At 33.1% G+C, this 19,107-nt stretch overlaps 1 protein-coding gene across 13 annotated transcripts in view; it reads left to right on the forward strand.

The window, feature by feature from the left end:
* POT1 (protection of telomeres 1) overlaps window positions 1-19,107 on the forward strand; it is a 113,382-nt gene that overhangs the window by 50,726 nt on the left and 43,549 nt on the right. For 12 of the 13 annotated variants that reach the window (XM_031665189.1, XM_031665194.1, XM_031665187.1 and 9 more), the window contains one exon: window positions 15,569-15,699. The exons of the other annotated variant lie outside the window; for it this stretch is intronic. In XM_031665189.1, coding sequence (XP_031521049.1) covers window positions 15,569-15,699 — 131 coding nt within the window. The remainder of the gene's footprint in view (window positions 1-15,568; window positions 15,700-19,107) is intronic. 13 annotated transcript variants of the gene reach the window in all.

The raw sequence follows: 19,107 nt of genomic DNA on the forward strand, positions 1-19,107 counted from the left end.
ATAATTTAAAAAGTTTTTTTAACACATTGATCTGCAAATACATCATTTTAAAAACAACTTAAAATATGATAATATAGACTAAAATGATAGCTGTCTTAAAACATTGATGACAACATTAATTTTCAGTTGTTATTACAAAAATCATGTATTGTCATGATGTTATTAAATCTTGCATATAAAATGAAAGCCATGGGGAACAAGAATATGTATTATATTTGCATATGTATCTTATATCTCTATCAGATATGTTTACTTCAATCACTGCAATCTCTTAGTAAAAAATTCATGACCAGTAATGAGCCATCTGTTATTACAGAGATAATATGTTTATTTCTTCTAAGATACTAAATTAAAATGAATGTCATCAATTTTATCCGAACCTAGTCATTGAAGCTTTTAAATCAATCTTAAGACATAGCAAGATGTCTTGACTACTAGCCAGACAATAAAGTTTTAAAACTCTCTCTCATAACTTTAGTTAGTTATGTTAGACAATAGCACTGATATTTGTGTTCAAGAAAGGATCGCCTTCATTAGTATTACCACAGAGAAGTACGAGAATAGATGTATAGGAACAGTCCACAGCTGTGCCTTTTAAGATATTACCTAAAGCAGTATTTTTTCACAAATACAGGGCTACAATCTAAATAACATCCAGATGTACATAACTAGTTATGTGGTGGAAAATTACCTTTATGCAATTCAAATTTAGGTAGATGGAAAAAATGTATTCTGTTATATATCAATAGCTAGAATTTTTCATTAAAATTCATCTTATAAATGTTAAATTCAGTGCGATAGAAGCAATTAGCAATTTGGCATCTTTACTCCTTGACAGAAATTTTTCTTGAAAACTTTGTTCTTATCCTGAATAAAGATTACATATGACCTGTAGCATGCTGTCTTATTTCTGGTAGAAATCTTATTCTGGTAGAAATGCTTCTATTCCTAAGCTTTATATTCACTCTTGGAGTAAAGTTTTTATTTTTACATAGTCTTATCAGTCCTGTTGTTAAAAGAACATATAATGCTATGGATACTAACATTCCTATTCAGTTTTGATAAGATTAATGATGAAAACTGAGAAAGAATTCCTCAAGTATTACATAATCAACGTATATTGAAATGTCCTTTTATCATCAAAATTTATTTTATTTTTTAAGACAGGGTCTTGCTCTGTTGACTAGGCTGCAGTGCACTGCCGAGATCATAGCTCACCTCAGTCTCAACTCTTGGGCTCAAGCAATCCTCCCACTTCAGCCTCCCTAGTAGCTGTAACTAGCAGCATATGCCACCGTGCCCAACTAATTAAAAAACATTTTTTTTTTTTTTTTTGGTAGAGATGGAGGTCTCGCATTGTTGTCCAGGCTGGCCTAAAATTCCTGGCCTCAAGCAATCTTTCTGCCTCAGCCTCCCAAAGTGCTGGGATTACAAGTGTGAGACGCCACACCAAGCCCAAAATTGATTTTGATAATGACTCATCAGTGATACATACTATGCTTCTTTCATACAGGAAAACAAAGTCACTGCCTTCTTTAAGACTAGAGATTTTATAGCAATAATTTTCTCTGAAAGCCTTACATAGTCTTTTGCTTTGGGAGCTAGCTAGATAGTATTAGGTATGCAGTTTTTGCCATGGACACATACCATTAATCATATTTTCTTAGATAACACATGTAAGGGAATTAAATTTTAGTTGTATTTCAGATTTTTAGAAATAGCTAACTATTTCTTAAGCTTGAGACACATTTACTCCGTTTTTATTATCTGCTCTAACAAAATAAATTTATTCAGACCATAAAACATTTCCAGGCTTGTTAATAGTATATGGCTCATCCTTGCTTGATCAATATACCATAATTCCTACTCACAATGTGAGCAAATAGGAAAAATAGAAGGAAATTTGTTTGTGCTTAATTTCCTAATATTTGAATTTAGAGGAAGGGAGAGACAAAATATTTATTGTTCGCCTCTCCTTTTTGTTCTTTCCTCAAATTTTGAGTCCCTTCTTTTATTCGCTAGAGATCTCTCAGCCTTTTTGTGCCACATAATGCGGTACATCACCTGTGGGCTCACTACCTTACCTCAGGAATGGTCTGTGTCCAAAATTATTTATTGTTTTTCTTACCCTACCTCCCATTAAAACTCATTTTAGAAAAGTAGTTTGATTAGCAATCTTGGATGTTACAGTGTTACTAGAAGCAGATCTTTCTCTCTTCCTGTTCACTGTCTTACAAGGACACCTTCTGTTTTAGCTACTTACTGAGCAGTATAATCACATTTCTCAGAGTAGCGTCCAAAACATTAGATTCTGAGAGCCGCTGTCAGTTTTGTTTGCTTTTAGTTTTTGGGATAGGATGCTAGGATATAGAGCGCTAACATTTTTTTCTTTTCCTATTCTATAAAAACATCCCAGCTAACTCTAGAATGCTGTTTTTTGTTATGTAATATTGATTATTTTCACATCTGAGAAGGACATGTCATTTACATGTAGTGTCATGTAGCATAATTGTTTTAATATTTTGGTTTTGTATTCACAATATTGGTTGCATATTAAATGAATATATATTTTGCCTTTTAATTTTTTAAAGTATAACAGTGTACTTCCACATATCTGAAACTGATATAGTTGAAAATGTCAACTATGTATTATTGATATGCATATTGATGTTAATGTATTAATTACTGAGTAATTAATGACTCATTGTTTTTTTTTTTTGTTTTTTTTGTTTTTTTTTTGGAGACGGAGTCTCGCTCTGTCACCCAGGCTGGAGGGCAGTGGCCGGATCTCTGCTCACTGCAAGCTCCGCCTTCCGGGTTTACGCCATTCTCCTGGCTCAGCCTCCCGAGTAGCTGGGACTACAGGCGCTCGCCACCTCGCCCGGCCAGTTTTTTGTACTTTTTTAGTAGAGACGGGGTTTCACCGTGTTAGCCAGGATGGTCTCGATCTCCTGACCTCGTGATCCGCCGGTCTCGGCCTCCCAAAGTGCTAGGATTACAGGCTTGAGCCACCGCGCCCGGCCTAATGACTCATTGTTACTTCAGAAGACCCAGGAGCCTTCTGATTTATCAAAGAGAGATTAAAGAATCTAGTATGATGTAAAATTTTATGTGATAATTATTTAATATATTTTTAAATTGTTTTAAATTGAAAAGGCACCTTTGGTGTTTTAAAACAAAAAAGCCTTTTGCAGTCATACACATGTGAAGAAAAGTTACAGAACCTATCCTAGAAAAATATACAACCCATACACGTATACAGACTTATGCATGTATCTATGGTTCATGCTTCTCCCACTTTGAACTCCATGTTGTGAACTCATGACCTGTGATATGTTCATATTCACTTATCTGAATATTTAGATAATATTAAAACCATAAGGTTGTCCTCTTCATTTAATGTATGGCACATAAAATAAATAAATATGTAGTTTTATATTTTGGTTCACTCATTTGTTTGTTCAACAAACTGATTATTTATTTTCTATATGCCAGATAATATGACATGGGAAATTCAGAGGTGTATATGTCATTGTTTCTGACAAGGGATTAAATTTTGTGAAGACAGATTAATGAATAATAATTACAATATAATTGTAACTATTATATAAACTTTGTTTCAGTCTTTCCCCAATTGGTAAAACTCTACTTTTCCATTTTTTGGCTATGTAAGATAGAATCTTCATTTGTGAAGGATACCATGCTTTTTGAATATATATTTTCAAATTGAATGATGACTTATCTATTATAATGAATGGAGTTGGTGGATCAGACAGACAATGAGTTTTCCATTTCTCAGGAGCCAAAAAAGAAAGTATTATGGTATGTCTAGGTGAGTGAGGGGAGACTCTTCCCAGGTGCTTAACTGCCTTTCAGAAATGGACTCATGCAGGTCATGGGGTGTCATCACTTACCTCTTCAAAGATTTTGGTAGTTGAGACAAGCCTCTCCTCTTCAGCTTACTCATACTATTTTCCAGCTATTCTATCAATTTTCATCTAAAGAATGGAGATGGAGAAAAGACACTTTCCTCTCCCTATCACTTCACTTTGTATTTATTTTTTTGCTCTTTCTCATTTACAGGAATGACTTTTTTGATGAAGCTTCAGGCTTCCATCTGACTTTTATGAGACTACCACTAGCCTTTTGTCTTTCATGACCTTTTCCTCAAATTATTAGCATACTAATTTAGAGAATTATCCCTGTCTTCATTAGTTTACAATTTGAATTGTTTTAACGAATCATAAAATTTAGTACTTTTTTTAATTCTTAAAACTTGTGGTACAGTCTTTTATTCATTCAATTAAAAGACTTTTTCCCTAGTCTTATGTATAGTGTAAAACATAGAAGTAAAACTCCACCAGAATAACGTTTATGAATGCTTGCAATGTGTAACATCTATCTAATCTGTGTCACTGTATATATCATAATATTTATTATATCATAACATAATCTTTCTTCTTTTTTTTCATCTTCCATGCTGTCATGCTCTTGCAATAGAATAAAAGCACAAGGGGAAATTATGTAAGCTCACACCAGAGAAATAAAGAGAGCGCTCTTATTTTTGTATTGTACAGTAAGTTTCCTTGTAAAAGAAGTAAGATGACAGCACATAATGTAGCTCGATTCAGTAATTTGCCTTCATAGGTATTACTTGAATGTTTTAATGATATGCTTTTCTACCAATGGAATAGTGTTGCTCAAATACTGATTGGTTTAAAAACAGCAGTGTTTTAGTAGATAAAAAAGATGAAGCAACTTTCATGGAGGAACTTTTTGTGGATTGTATAATTTATGCATGCATGCTTCTTTGATTAAAAACCTTGTTTAGATGAACTACCAGCTCTCCCTTATAATAAAACTGTAAGGCAATTTACACTTAATCATACTGAGTAAATTAGGTGAATTACTCAAGATTGCAAAATAGAGAACTTAATTTATCATTTGTTATCTTTTCCAGATTTATATCAAGCTATGTGAAGTATTACCAGAGTGTTAAACTAGTTACTTTGTCAACAGTTTAAATATGAAGTATTACTAAAGCATTAAAGTCAATACTTTATCAGTGGTTTAAAAATATACATTATAGGGACTGTGTACTATTTATTTAAAGTACGAATGCTGATTTATTAAAGGATTTTCTACTCTTTCCTCTCTCCCTGGTAATGTTGACTAACAAGAAGATAGACTTTTAAATTACCTTTAGCTTTGTACCTTCATTTGGGAAAGAGTGAAAAATAAGGCACGGGGAAAATAGTTTTATTACTTTGTGAAGTCATTATTGAAGGACATTTTTGTGTGTGTGTTTGGTAAAATACTTCACTTCCTTGGAGCAGTTAAATAAGACATATTTTAGCAGTTTGCATTGTTATTATTTGTTAAAACAAGTAGTGTGGTTCCCTTCATGCCATGAATCTAATGCTAATTGAGGGAACCTGAAAGCTATTTAACATTTCTTTTAGCTTGCTATTTTTTTCCTTATTGTTCTTGAGAGATTATTGAATGGATTTTTTAAATGCCACTTGTTTCCTTAACCTGAATTTTGTTTCCTTTTACAAATATGTACATGTTTAAATTAAACATAAAGTACAGTCATGTGCCACATAACATTTTGATCAACAATGGACTGCATATATGACAGCGGTCTCATAAGATTATAATGGAGCTTATATAGAAACCTGATACATGGCACTGGATATTGGCATAACAGATCAGTTAGGGGAAATGATGGATGTTTAGTAGCGATGTTGGGACATTGTGTTTTTTCATATGAAAAAATATATATAAATTTAAAAATAAACATCATCTGGGCTTGTGTAAGTACATTCTGATCGCACAACAATGAAATCGCCTAACCACACATCTCTCAGAACATATCCCCATCATTAAGCAATACATGACTGTATATTGAAACAGTATTTTATTTTGCAACTGCTCATTATTTTATAGATAACCTTAGGAGATTCTAAGATCATACTAACGTGTAGTTATGTCATTCCAGAGAGCTTGCATTGTAGCAAGTAGATGATATTTTGAAAGTATTGCTACTGTAAGTGTATCTGAGCCTACAATTCAGTAATTTAATAGAATTGTGTGTGTGTAGCTAAGGCTGCTGCTCTTTTGGACTCAAAGGTCCTCTGTAAAATTGTTTAGGTTTTTGCAGTACTTTTATTTGAGAGAGGAGAGTCTTTTTCTAACTTTCACAAAGATTCTGAAAAAGCAAGAGGTGGCCTTGTAAAGGTCTCGATAGTGAGTCTGCAATAATGTTTATCAAAGTGTTACGTAGAGTCTTTTGCAGTCTCTTAGGTGGTCTTTTGGAAAGTTGACGTTTTCATAGAAATACCAAAATGTGAAACAATTTTCAGTATTTTAAAATTTAGATTAAACCTAAATTTTTACAAAAATCTCAATAGTTTTTTGTAGTTATTACATTCTTCAGTATTACGTAAGTGTTACAGGAACTGAGCTTTGTCAGTTCATTTTCGCTAACATTAAACTATGCAAATTAAACATTAAGTTAAACTAACATTAACATTAAATTAAACTATTTACCATTTTTTATGCCTAGTTAAATTCAGTTTTTTTCTTGTATTGGTTTTGTATTCACAATTTACAAAAGTAGATCAATTTGGAGCATTAAGTGAGAGGAGTAATACAGAATTACAGCAGCTTAAAATCCGAATTGGATTTTGTCAGACTAGTGATCTCTTTCCCTTTGTGTTTGTCATGAAATTTTAAGAAACTTCAAACATTCAGAGTATTTGTGTTTTGTGCAAAGTACATTGTGTTTTTTTTTTTTTTTTTTTTTTAATTGGCAAACCAATCATTTGTTTCACTGTGAAATTGCTTGTGTCACATTTGTGGGGAAAAGGGGGATCAAAACTATACAGGCATTCACAGTTCTACTTATAGTGGAAACAGGTTCAAGTGACAATATTGAGAATATCCTTATGAATCCAGCTGTAAAGTTAATAGCCAGTATAGTGCTTGGGGAAACCCTATAAGCTATTACCAAAAAATCCGCTGTGAGAGGGTGTTAGTTGGATGTCACATAACATAAATGATGTGCTGTGTGGAGGAACAGTTGTTGTATTGTGAATTGTGGGATTTGTATTTAGATGAAACCTTTAATGTACATAGTAGGAATTAACTATTACATAGGTGAAGTACAAATATAGGAGAGAAGTGATAGTGATTTTTTTATCTTTATCACTAAAATCCTATATTGCTAAAGAATGAATTTTCCCTCTCAGAACACACTACATTATCCCAATTTCTTTACTTTTTAATGTTGCTGTTCAACAGAAAAATATCCCATTGCATTCTTCTTTTTTAAGTATGTCTTAAATAACAGTAGCCCCTACTCGTCCGTTTTAACTTTAGAGTCAACATGCCATTTGCCATTAACAAAAACCAAAACAAAACAAAAACTAAAGAAAACCAAACTAAGAGGATATCTACACAAATTTCATTGAATGTATTAATGCCAGTTACTCCACAAACTGGCCTATTATTATTTTTCCCTCGTTTCCAAACCATGGCACAGACAGGCAGATTTTCTTCGTGATTCTCTATACTAGCAGGTGGATTTTTTTCCTGTAGCTTCCATTTTTTAAGATAAATGATTTATGCTGATAGCTTACTTTCAGCTTCTACCTTGCAGTAGACCAAGATGTAGTTTCTTTTTTCAGACTTGGTGTATAATTTCCAAAACCCTAGATTTCTAGTAAGAGCCCTTTCAGATGTGTTTTAGCTTTTGAATTTGCCTCCCACCTTGGTTCACCTCCTGGATTATTTGTTTTTATCCTGGGATTAACTTTTGATTTGAGAAATAATTTTTTAAAAGTGTTACCATGTGGTTGTAATTTAACAAACAATTAGTATTTTCAGAAGAAGAGTTTAGATTATGTAAATGTTTTATACTATGGAAAATATCATTCCTTTTAAATTTTTATTCATTTTTTTCTTATTGATTGTCTTTAACTTTAAATAATGTATTTGTCTTTCATTTCTTATTCGTCAACTTTATTCAGTGTTATTGTTTACTTCTTTAGTCTTCTGTCAGGTATACCTTTACTCATCTTTTGTCATAATTATGAGCATTTATATTCTCTTCTGTACCATACATATTTCTTCCATTCTTTGGCTATCTCTGTGCTACATTTTAGTTTTCTTCGTTATTGGATGAGCTATTCCTGTATAGTCTTTTATATTTTGTGGGATTTCTAATGCCTTTTCTTTTTTGTTGCTATTGTTATTAATGATAAAACTGGGCCTTCACTATGCCCTCAAGTTTATATAAATATGTAGTTGTCTATGGGATTATTTATTGTTTTAATTTAAATTTTTATTTTAAATTGGCAAACAAATATATATTGTGGGGGACAATGTGATGTTTAGATATGTGTATACATTGTGGAATGATTACGTAAAGCTAATTTACATACCCATTACATCACATACTTATTTTTTGTAGTGAGAACATTTAAAATCTCTCAGCAATTTTGAAATATGCAATACATTATTATTAACCATGGTCACCATACTGTGCAAATCTTGAAAATTTATTCCTCCTGTTGAACTGAAAGTTTGTCTATCCTTTGGTGAGCATTTCTCCCTGCCCCTTTTTTTGAGACAGAGTTGTTCTCTCACCCAGACTGGAGTTCAGTGGCATGATCTCAGCTTACTGCAATCTCTGCCTCCTATGTTCAAGTGATTCTCATGCCTCAGCCTCTTAAATAGCTGGGGTTACAGACAGGCACCACCATACCTGGTTAATTTTTTGTATTTTTAGTAGAGACGAGGTTTCACCATATTGGCCAGGCTAGTCTCGAACTCCTGGTCTCAAGTGATTCACCCACCTTGTCCTCCCAAAGTGCTGGGATTACAGGCATGAGCCACCATGCCGGGCCAGCATCTCCCCATTTCTCACCACCCCCGCTCCCTGGCATTGATAGTCACTTTCTACTTCTGTAAGTTTGACTATTTTAGATTCCGTGTGTAAATGAAATCATGTGGAAAAAAAGAAGGAAATCCCGTCACTTGAAGCAACATGAAGGAATCTGGAGAACATTATGCTAAGTGATTACTCTTTTATTTTTTTTAATGAACCTCTCCTTTCTTATCAGCTCCCTTCTGCTCCAATCTAGAGTAGTAGTTTGCTAGGCCTGCTCTCTAACTATCAATCTGGGAGATCCATTACTATTGTCCGTACTCTGCATTTTCCTATTTTATGTTTTTTCCCATTGTATTGCTGGAGAATTACCTAAGAAAGATACTGTGGAGGTAAAATATTTGATTGGCCAAAATCTGGAAATGTTCTTCATCTGTCTTTATGCTTGATTGATAGTTTTGTCAGGTTTTATAAAGTTGAAGTATCAACATTTTTCCTTAGACTTTGAAGACATTGATTTGTTGTCTTTTTAGTAACCCCAGTCGTGTTGATAGAAAAGTCTGATGTTAATCTACTTCTCAGTTTTACATTGGTGACTTGTTTTATTCTCTACAGAAGTTTTTAGAATTTTAAAAAATATTCGGTGTTCCCAAATTTCACAATTATGTGACTTGGTGTGATCATTTATCCTGTTTGCCTTCAGTGGGCCCTTTTAATTGGAAGACTGCATCATTCACTTCTAGTAAATGTTCTTCCTCTATTCTTGAACACTACTTTTGGGGCTTCTCTTGGTTAGATATTGTACTGCTAAAGTTGATTTTATGGAATGAGATTGTCAGCTGTTCTTTGGTTCTGACTTTTTTGCCTGGGGTACAGAATTTAACAGAAACAAAGTCTATGTAGAGTAGAACAGTTAATAGAATATTTTTGCATGGCTTTTCTTTTGCTCCTGAATTTTTTACAGAGTATGTATTTGCTGTGGAATGTTCCACAAAAGTGTACAAGTGCTGGAGTTGAGAACGATAGCCCATTCTTGCCACATGAATTTCCTTTAATGTGTATGTTCCAGAAAAATTTACAGAAACAGTCTGTATATTTAAGTAATGCTACAAATGTTCAGCACCCTTGAGTTTTGAACCAAATTGCATAAGTGAGGATATAACCTTATTGTGGGGAAGCAGGCTGTTGTACCATATCCAAATATCCATAAAGAGGATCTCTTTCTCAGAAAGCAGAGTTCAGAAAGCCGAATTCTTTGAGTTTTCTCTCTCACTCATTGTTTTCTCCATTTTCTGTCCTTTTGTCATTCTTTTTCCTTTTGCTTTAAGTTCTAAGAGGTATCATCAGTTTTTTGGCACCTAAGCATAATAGGAAAAACAATCATTATCTTTTACTATATGATTCCAATACCTTTTAAAGTTTTTGAATTTTTAAGTCATTTTTCAAATATTATGCAGCAGTGAGAATAAGGAGAAAATAAAGTCATTAAAAATTATAAAAAGGACATAAACATAGCAGAGTCATTTTTCTTTCATAATCCCATATTTTCCTAGTTTTAAAGATACACAAACAAATGGTTCTAGCTTATTACTGCTTTTGGTTTTTCTTCTTGCACTTGCATCATCAAAATACTTTTGAAAACTTTGTTGACTCAAAAATTTTTTTGGAGAGAGCAGCTGTTTTTGCTCCATAATTACAAAACAGTTTCTCTTTTAGATTTGTAAACATCAATTCAAATGACTAAATATGGATCTTTCATTTTGAGCTCACCTATTCTTTCCACTACCTTTATGTATACACTTGCCTTCTGCATATCCATTTACATGCCATTTTATGTGAATTTTGGTATGCAAATATCATTTAAGATGAAAGAATGCCATCACAAGTCATTTTAGCAAAATGGAATGGTCCTTAGTCATGTCCCAGAATATCGTATGGTGAAATCATTTTTGTTGAATGACTTACTGGATAAGAATACCATATTTCTCTCCATTTTTAGAAATATTTTGTGTTTTCTCCCTATTTTTAGAAACGTATTTTCATGCATCAATTCTTGAGCTTGAGAAACTTTATATAGGATATCATCTGGAGATAAATAGCCTGAGATTTTACTTATGTGATCAATTTTATCATCATTGGCTAACGCGCTGCTGTTTTTGCATTTAGCTTCTGATTCATCTAATAATGGTTATTTGACTTCCTCCATCAATGTTCTTCTCACTGACCGTGGGCACAAATTTTAAAATTTTGAATTTTTAACTATTTTTAAATAAAGCTAAAGAAGAAACTCAAAAGATGATGTCTCCAAACTTCTTTTATATCTTGAGTATGAAAACTGAAGAATGATACAATAGTGATTATTTGATTCTTGTATCATCCTTTAGACAATTGCCTCATTTCACATTTTAAAAATTAGTCTTTTTAAGCATGCATAGAAATAATTAATGCATAGTGATGAAATAATTACTCAGATAATGAATATCAATATATTTCAAGATATAGGAAAAAAGATTCCATAATGTATCTCAGATGTATAAAACGGTACGATAGAGCCATATGGTAATTGCAAGTAAGAATGTGTTCTGTGTTTCGAAAAATAAATAAAATTTATCTTTGGTCATTGGAAGACTGCTAACAAAGAAAAAATGGCATGAAGTGTCGCTCCTTACTGATAGTAAGAAATAGTGACAAAGGAAACTTAAAACCTAAAATTGGAGCCAGTGGGTCCTCAAGGGATGAGAATATAATATATTTTTACTCTTTCTGAAAATGCTTATTAAAGTTTTTTCATTTTTAGAGTTTTTTTTTGTTGTTGTTGTTGTTGTTCCAGGTTATTTCACCCTTCTCACAAATTCAGATTTCTCTTTTTCTACCCTCCCTTTCCCTTCCCATTCCTCTCTCTCTTTCCTCCCTTCTTTCTCCCCTTTGCTCTCTCTCTCCTTTTTTTCCCTCCCCCTCACTCCCTTCTCTCGTTTTTCTTCTTAACCCCATTTTCTTTCTGTCTCCCTTTTTTTTTTTTGTGAGACAGATCTCACTCTGTCATCTAGGCTGGAGTGCAGTGGCATGATCTCGACTCACTGCAACCTCCACTTCCCAGGAGAGCACCACTACCACCCAGCTAACTTTTGTAATTTTTAGTAGAGGTGGGGTTTCACCATGTTGGCCAGGCTGGTCTTGAACTCCTGACCTCAAATGATCCACCCACCTTGGCCTCCCAAAGTGCTAGGATTACAGCGTCTTCCATTTTTATTCTAATGCCTGGTAATTTTCTGCTGTATTTTTGTATTTAAGAATGTAGATATAGTTTATTTTAGGTTTCATATACCTTTCTCATTTGCTTTGTTTGTAAGTAGTTCATTTCTGTAATACTCCCTCTCCTTGAGTGGGAAACTGGATAGTGACTAATAGTACTTGTTAGGGCATGTTGATTGAAATTTTCAGCGTAGGGTGGGTGGGATGAGAACTGCCAATCAAGCTGTAGGTTCCCTAATGTGATGGTGAGGAGGAATTTATTCTGGTTGTTAACACCAACGTGAGAAGTCTTACCACTTCCCAGTTAATGAGTTTAGCGTCCTTGGAAAAGAACCTGTGTTCCTAGAAGTTTTCAAAATGGAAAGGTTGTTAAATACAAAGATGTTGCCTGAAGTCATTTTCAGGGAAGTGGAGAATAAGGATGGTTAGTCATTGAATTGAAACACTTGCTCTGTGTGTAAACTTCTAATTGATCCCCTGATTTCATCCCTACTTTTTACTCTCACGCTTAATCCAAGTGGCTCCCATCTTTACTGTAGCCACCTTGTAGTATCTTCTGGATTTTGGCCTCTTCTGTTTATTTTATCTCTTAACCACTTACTTTCCATTTTCCTGAAATACGTTGTTTTTTCCCACTCTCCTTTCCTTCACTGTTTTGTGGTTTGTTCCTTTCAATCTGTATACCTTCATTACTAGGGGACTAGGAAGGACAGAAAGTCAATGCATTTTCTGAATCATGTGTATAGGTAGCATCAAATTCTATCAAACATTCCATGGAGAACTAACACTAACTCTTCTCAGCCTCTTCCAAAAATGGAAGAGAAGGAAATATTTTCCAAACTCATTTCACGAGGCCAGCGTTACTCTGATACTGAAGACACAAAGACAATAAAAACTAACAGCAAAAAAACTGCAGGTCAATATAGATGCAAAAATCCTCAACAGAATACTAGCAAACCAAATTCAATAGCACATTAAAGAGACTATTTGCCATGATCAAGTAGGATTTATTCCAGGTATGCAAGGGTGGTTCCACACACGCAAATCAAAATGTTTATTAGCAGAATGGAGCACAAAAATTATGTGATCATTTTAATGCAGAAAAAGTTGAAATCTTTTCCTCTAAGATCTGTAACAAGACAAAGATGCCCACTCTTGCCACTTCTGTTCAATGTAGTACTATGAACCTACTAGAAGAAAACATAGGGGAAAAGCTCCATGAGATTGAGCTCACCAAAAATTCTTTGGAAAGGACCTCAAAAGCTCAGGCAATGAAAGCAAGAATAGATAAATGGGATTGTATCAAGCTTAAAAACCTTCTGCACAACCAGCATTAACAGAGTAAAGAATGGGAGAAAATATTTGCAAACTGTGTATCTGATAATGGGTTAATATCTAAATTGTATAAGGAACTCAACTAGATGATTAGAAAACAACCCAATTTAAACATGGGCAAAGGACCTGAATAGACATTTCTTTAAAAATAACATACAAATGGCAGACAAGTATGCGAAAAGATGTTCAACATCACTAATCATTAAAATAAAACCACAGCAAGATACCACTTCTCACCTATTACAATAGCTGTTATCAAAAAGAAGACTAGTATCGCAAGGGTGTGAAGAAGAGATAACCTTTGCGCATTGTAGGTAGCAATGTAAATTAGCACAAGTATTGTGGAAAACATATAAATATTCTTCCAAAAATTAGAACTGCCATATGATCCCACAATCTCACTACTGGGTACAGTACTTTTCCTTTGTCCAAAGGGGATATGCTCCAAGACCCCTAGCAGCTGCCCAAAACCATGGATGGTACTGAACTCTGTATACACTGTTTTTTCCTAAATATACATACCTATAATAAAGTTTAACTAAGCACTTACCACTTTGTCTTAGCACTTTGGGGCCATTATTAAGTAAAATAAGGGTTGCATGATCACAAGCACTGTGATACCTCAACAGTTGATATGATAGCAGAGACAGCTACTAAGTGACTAACAGGCAGGGAGCATGCACAGTGTGGATACCCTGCATGAAGGGATGATTCATGTTGTTTATTTCTGGAATTTTCCATTAAATATTTGTAGATCATGGTTGACTGCAGGTAACTGAAACTGTGGAAGGTGACACTTCAGATAGGGATCACTACTATGTATATCAAAAGGAAATAATCAATATGTTGAAGAGACATCTGCACTCCCATGTTTATTGCAGGCTTATTCACATTAGGCATAGAATAAACCTAAGCGTCCATTAATGGATGAATAAAGAAAATATGGTCTATATACACAGTGGAATACTATTTAGACATAAGAAGGAAATTCTGTCATTTACAACAACATGGATGAACCTGGAGGACATTCTTAAGTAAAATAAGCCAGGTACAGAATCTTAAAAAATTGATCTCATAGAAGTAGAGAGTAGAATGGTTGTTGCCAGGGCCCTGTGTGGCTATGGGAAGGTTTTGGGGAGATGTTGGTCAAAGGATACACTATTTTGGTTAGCAAGAATAAGTTCAGGGGTTCTATTGTATAACAGTGACTGTAGTGAAAAATATGTTGTATTCTTGAAAAATGCTAAGAAAATGGATGTAAAGTGTTCTCACTGCAAAAATAACTATGTGAGGTAATGTGTATTTTCATTAGCTAGATTTGATGATTTCACAATGTATGTGTACTTCAAAACCATGTATAGCACACCATAAATACATACAATCTTTTATGTGTTAATTAAAAAAAAAAAGGCAGTTTTTACTACCACCAGCAGACAATTTTTACTACCACCAATGTTTAAAGTTACCATTTTACAGCAACCCGAATATTAAATTTTTCTGCCAGTTTAAATTTTATAAAATACCTCTCTTTTGTTATAATGTGTAATTTTTTATAGGTGACCAGCAAGAATTGCCATTTTCTCTTTTGAATTTTTTGTTACGACATTTTCTATGAATTGTTTATTCATTTGTATGACATATATACTGTATCATCCTGATTTTTATAAGTTCTTTATGCAGTATGGGTACAACCTTCATATCTGCTATAAATAGCTTAGCCTTTGTTTTCATTCTAAATTTAGTTATGTTTATTTTATAAATTGCTTTTTTCTTATTTGACTACGTTTATGTTTCATGATTTGTAAACCTTGAAGCAATAAAAAAGGTTATTTTCTCTCCAGACAATTTATACTGAATTAGATTTTTATTTTTGTTTTACTAAACTTTCTAAAAGTAATATTTATAGAACACTTCTGCAAAATAATTTTGCAGTGTGTATTGAAAGCTAAGAAAATGTCTGTTTTTTAACTCTTAGAAGGCTTAATTAAAAAGAAGAATAAAGTTTGGTGTTTTGAAGTAAGCATACTCTTATTTTATCTAATGCTTTAAAATATTGAAAGTCAGGTAAAATATTTTTGTGTTTTCCAGATTATTGCTCAGTTGTAACAATTGTGGACCAGACAAATGTAAAATTAACTTGCCTGCTCTTTAGTGGAAACTATGAAGCTCTTCCAATAATTTATAAAAATGGAGATATTGTTCGCTTTCACAGGCTGAAGGTATAATTCATACTGTCTAGAACTTTATTTGAAGAGAACTCTGTATTTTTCACTGAAACTAGTTAGCACTAATTATGTGGTTGCTTTGTTAGAACATGACAGCAAGCTTTTTACGAGATAAGAAGTAGTGTAAATATTATCAGACTTCAAATAATTTACAGTAGGAAACATCTTCATTTGAACAAACCACTTGCCTTCGTTCCCCAAAAATGTATTACATGCCCTGATTAAGACTAGTTCCATTCTGTCTTCTGTTTCTAAATATAGACTAATGCTGTAGAAGTTTTATCTGTAGAGTTTGATAAAGAACATTTGTGTTTTAATGTTTTAAAAAACAACTTTAGGTCAACAAGAAAAAAAGTATACAAAGATTAGGAGATTATATTATTCTTTCCTGTTTCTTGTATTAATTCATGTTCAATGAAAACATTGAGATACTAAGTATAAAATCAAATTAAGTTGGTTTTCATTTATAAGAAATAAGATATGAACAGGTACTTTTAAAAGTATGCCTGTAGTTAAATAACTAAATGTAAGAAAGCCTTTAATATAAGGGTAGAGTTATTAAATAGCACAATTTTTAAGAAATAAAAAATTTAGAACTTACAAATGCAAAGGATTATTATTTTCTCAAAATTATTTTCCTTATTGCTATAATATTTATTTAATTGAGCCTTTTTGTTCAATGAACTTTTGGAATTTTTCTTTGGAAATTACTGCATGATGCTTTGGACAGCTTTTAAATACTTTGTATATTTTCAGTCCCTTAGATTTTAAATATTTCAGTTTCTTCATGTTTTCCTTTGTTACATGGGTTTCCATGTAACCTCTTCATCATCTTGGTTGTCTTTTTCTTCTAAGGCTTCAATTTAATTCTGTCCTTCATGGTCAGTCTGATGCTCACAAATGAGGACAGTGTTCAGCTGTGTTCTACTTTTAGGCACTTCTTATGACCTATTAATGCTGTTTCCTTGAGAATAGGAGGATAATGGAGAATATTTGTGTAAAGATAAAAAGAAATAGAAATATTATCATCGCTGGGCGTGGTGGCTCATGCCTGTAATCCCAGCACTTTGGGAGGTTGACACTGGCAGATCACCTGAGGTCAGGAGTTCGAGACCAGCCTGACCAACATAGAGAAACCTTGTGTCTACTAAAAATGCAAAATTAGCCGGGCGTGGTGCTACATGCTTGTAATCCCAGCTATTCAGGAGGCTGAGGCAGGAGAATCACTTGAACCCGGAGGGCGGAGGTTGTGGCAAGCCAAGATTGTGCTATTGCATTCCAGCCTGGGGAACAAGAGCAAAACTCCGACTCAAAAAGAAAAAGAAAAAAAGAAATATTATCATAGCCATGCAATACATACTATTTAAACGTCAAAAAATTGCTTACTTTTCAAAGTATTGTTTCCTATATACTGTATTCAAAGAATGCATGCTTCCTTCATAAACATATTTAGTTGTTGTTATTGTTTATGGAAGTTACTATTTAATAGCAAATAGATAAACATTTCATCATTCACAATATAACTATACTCATATAGCTAACACTCTAGAAACTTCCCTCATATCCCCATCCAGAGAGGTCATTATTGTGTCTCCTGCTACAGGAGTAAAGAATCTCATGACCTCTAACAGCATGTAGTTACCCCTTGAACAACACAGGTTTGAACTACATGGGCACACTTACATGCAGACTTTTTTCACCAAGTATTTTGGAAAATTTTTTGGAGATTTTCAACGATTTATATACACAAACACTTACAGACCATACAGGCTCCATTCACAGTCTAGAGAAATGTGAATGAATATAAAGATGCAGTATTATCACTGTAGAAAATTAACTTTACTACTATAATAATTTAGCCATCTCTTTTGTAATATATTCATTTATGACTAAATTTTTTAAGTACTGCCTTAGTTGTATCCAGCAGGTTTTAATTTGTCATAACTTCATTACCATTCAGTTGAATATATAATTGAATTTTTATATTGATCATTGATTTCATCTCTGATCTATGGGTTTATAAATAATTTGTAAATAATCCATAAGTCAGAGAGGAAATCAATATGAAAATTCAAATAAATGTTGACTCATCGAGTATATATTGAATTATATTGAACATATATTTATATATTGAATTTATATTTGAATTATATTCAAATAATCCAAATAATATATATAGAGAGTTATATTCAATCCAATTCCATAGGATTATTGTTTGTTTTTTATATTTATTTAAATCATTTAATAGTTACCTTCTTTTACTATTGTTTATTGTGGTCAGGAAACATACTCTGAAATGTTTAGTATTTTGAAATTTGTGAATGCTTACTTTATGTTCTACCATATGGTCAATATCATTTTTTATTTCTTATCTACTTATTTTATCAGCTATTGAAAACTGTGTTTTAAAGACTACTGTGATAGAGGATTTGCCTATTTCTTTTAGTTCTACCGATTTTGCTTAATAATTTAAAGCAATGTTAATGGGGTTTAAGCCTTCTTATTTAATTTTATGTTTTATATATTTTGAGGCTGCTGTATAGATTTAAGGTTACTATATTTTTCTATAAAGTTGTTTCTCTGTTTTCGTGAAATGTTCATATTTAGGGCTACTAGCACTTCCTTACACTCTTTATGTTGACAGTTCGCTAGCTTTGTTTGAATAGCCCTGTTTTCTTTAGTTGAGCAAGGTCATTCTAAGTACAGACATCTGTTTTAGATATCAGAATTTATTTTTTCTTGTTTTTCTTATTGCGGTTTGAGGATCATAATTCATAGCGAAAATATACATAAAACAGCCAGAATTTATTTTTTCTTGTTTTTCTTATTGCAATTTGAAGATGATAGTTCATAGCAAAAATATACATAAAACAAGAGTCAAGATCTACTCTTCTTTTTTCCAGCAAAAATTGTTGTTTTTTTTTTGTATAGGCTTCTGTTTTAATGCAAAGAAGCAGACAATATAAAAGTAAAGCATATAAATCAAAGTAATTTCAAGTAGTGATAGTTGCTATAAAGAAAATAAAGCAACTGGGCACAGTGGCTCACACCTGTAATCCCAGCACTTTGGGAGGTCTAGGCAGGAGGATTGCAAGATCAGGAGTTCGAGACCAGCCTGGCCAGTATGGTGAAACGATGTCTCTACTAAAAATACAAATATTAGCCGGGTGTGGTGGTGGGTGCTTGTAGTCACAGCTACTCGGGAGGCTGAGGTAGGAGAATTGCTTGAACCCGGGAGGTGGAGGTTGCAGTGAGCTGAGATCGCACCACTACACTCCAGCCTGGCCGACAGAGCGAGACTCCATCTCAAAAATAATAAATAAATAAATAAATAAATAAATAAATAAATAAATAAAATAAGGCAAAATCACGAAAGGCCTTTCTAATGAGGAGACATAAGAA

The sequence above is a fragment of the Papio anubis genome, chromosome 4 (genome assembly GCF_008728515.1).
Source record: "Papio anubis isolate 15944 chromosome 4, Panubis1.0, whole genome shotgun sequence".
Taxonomy (NCBI): Eukaryota; Metazoa; Chordata; class Mammalia; order Primates; family Cercopithecidae; genus Papio; species Papio anubis.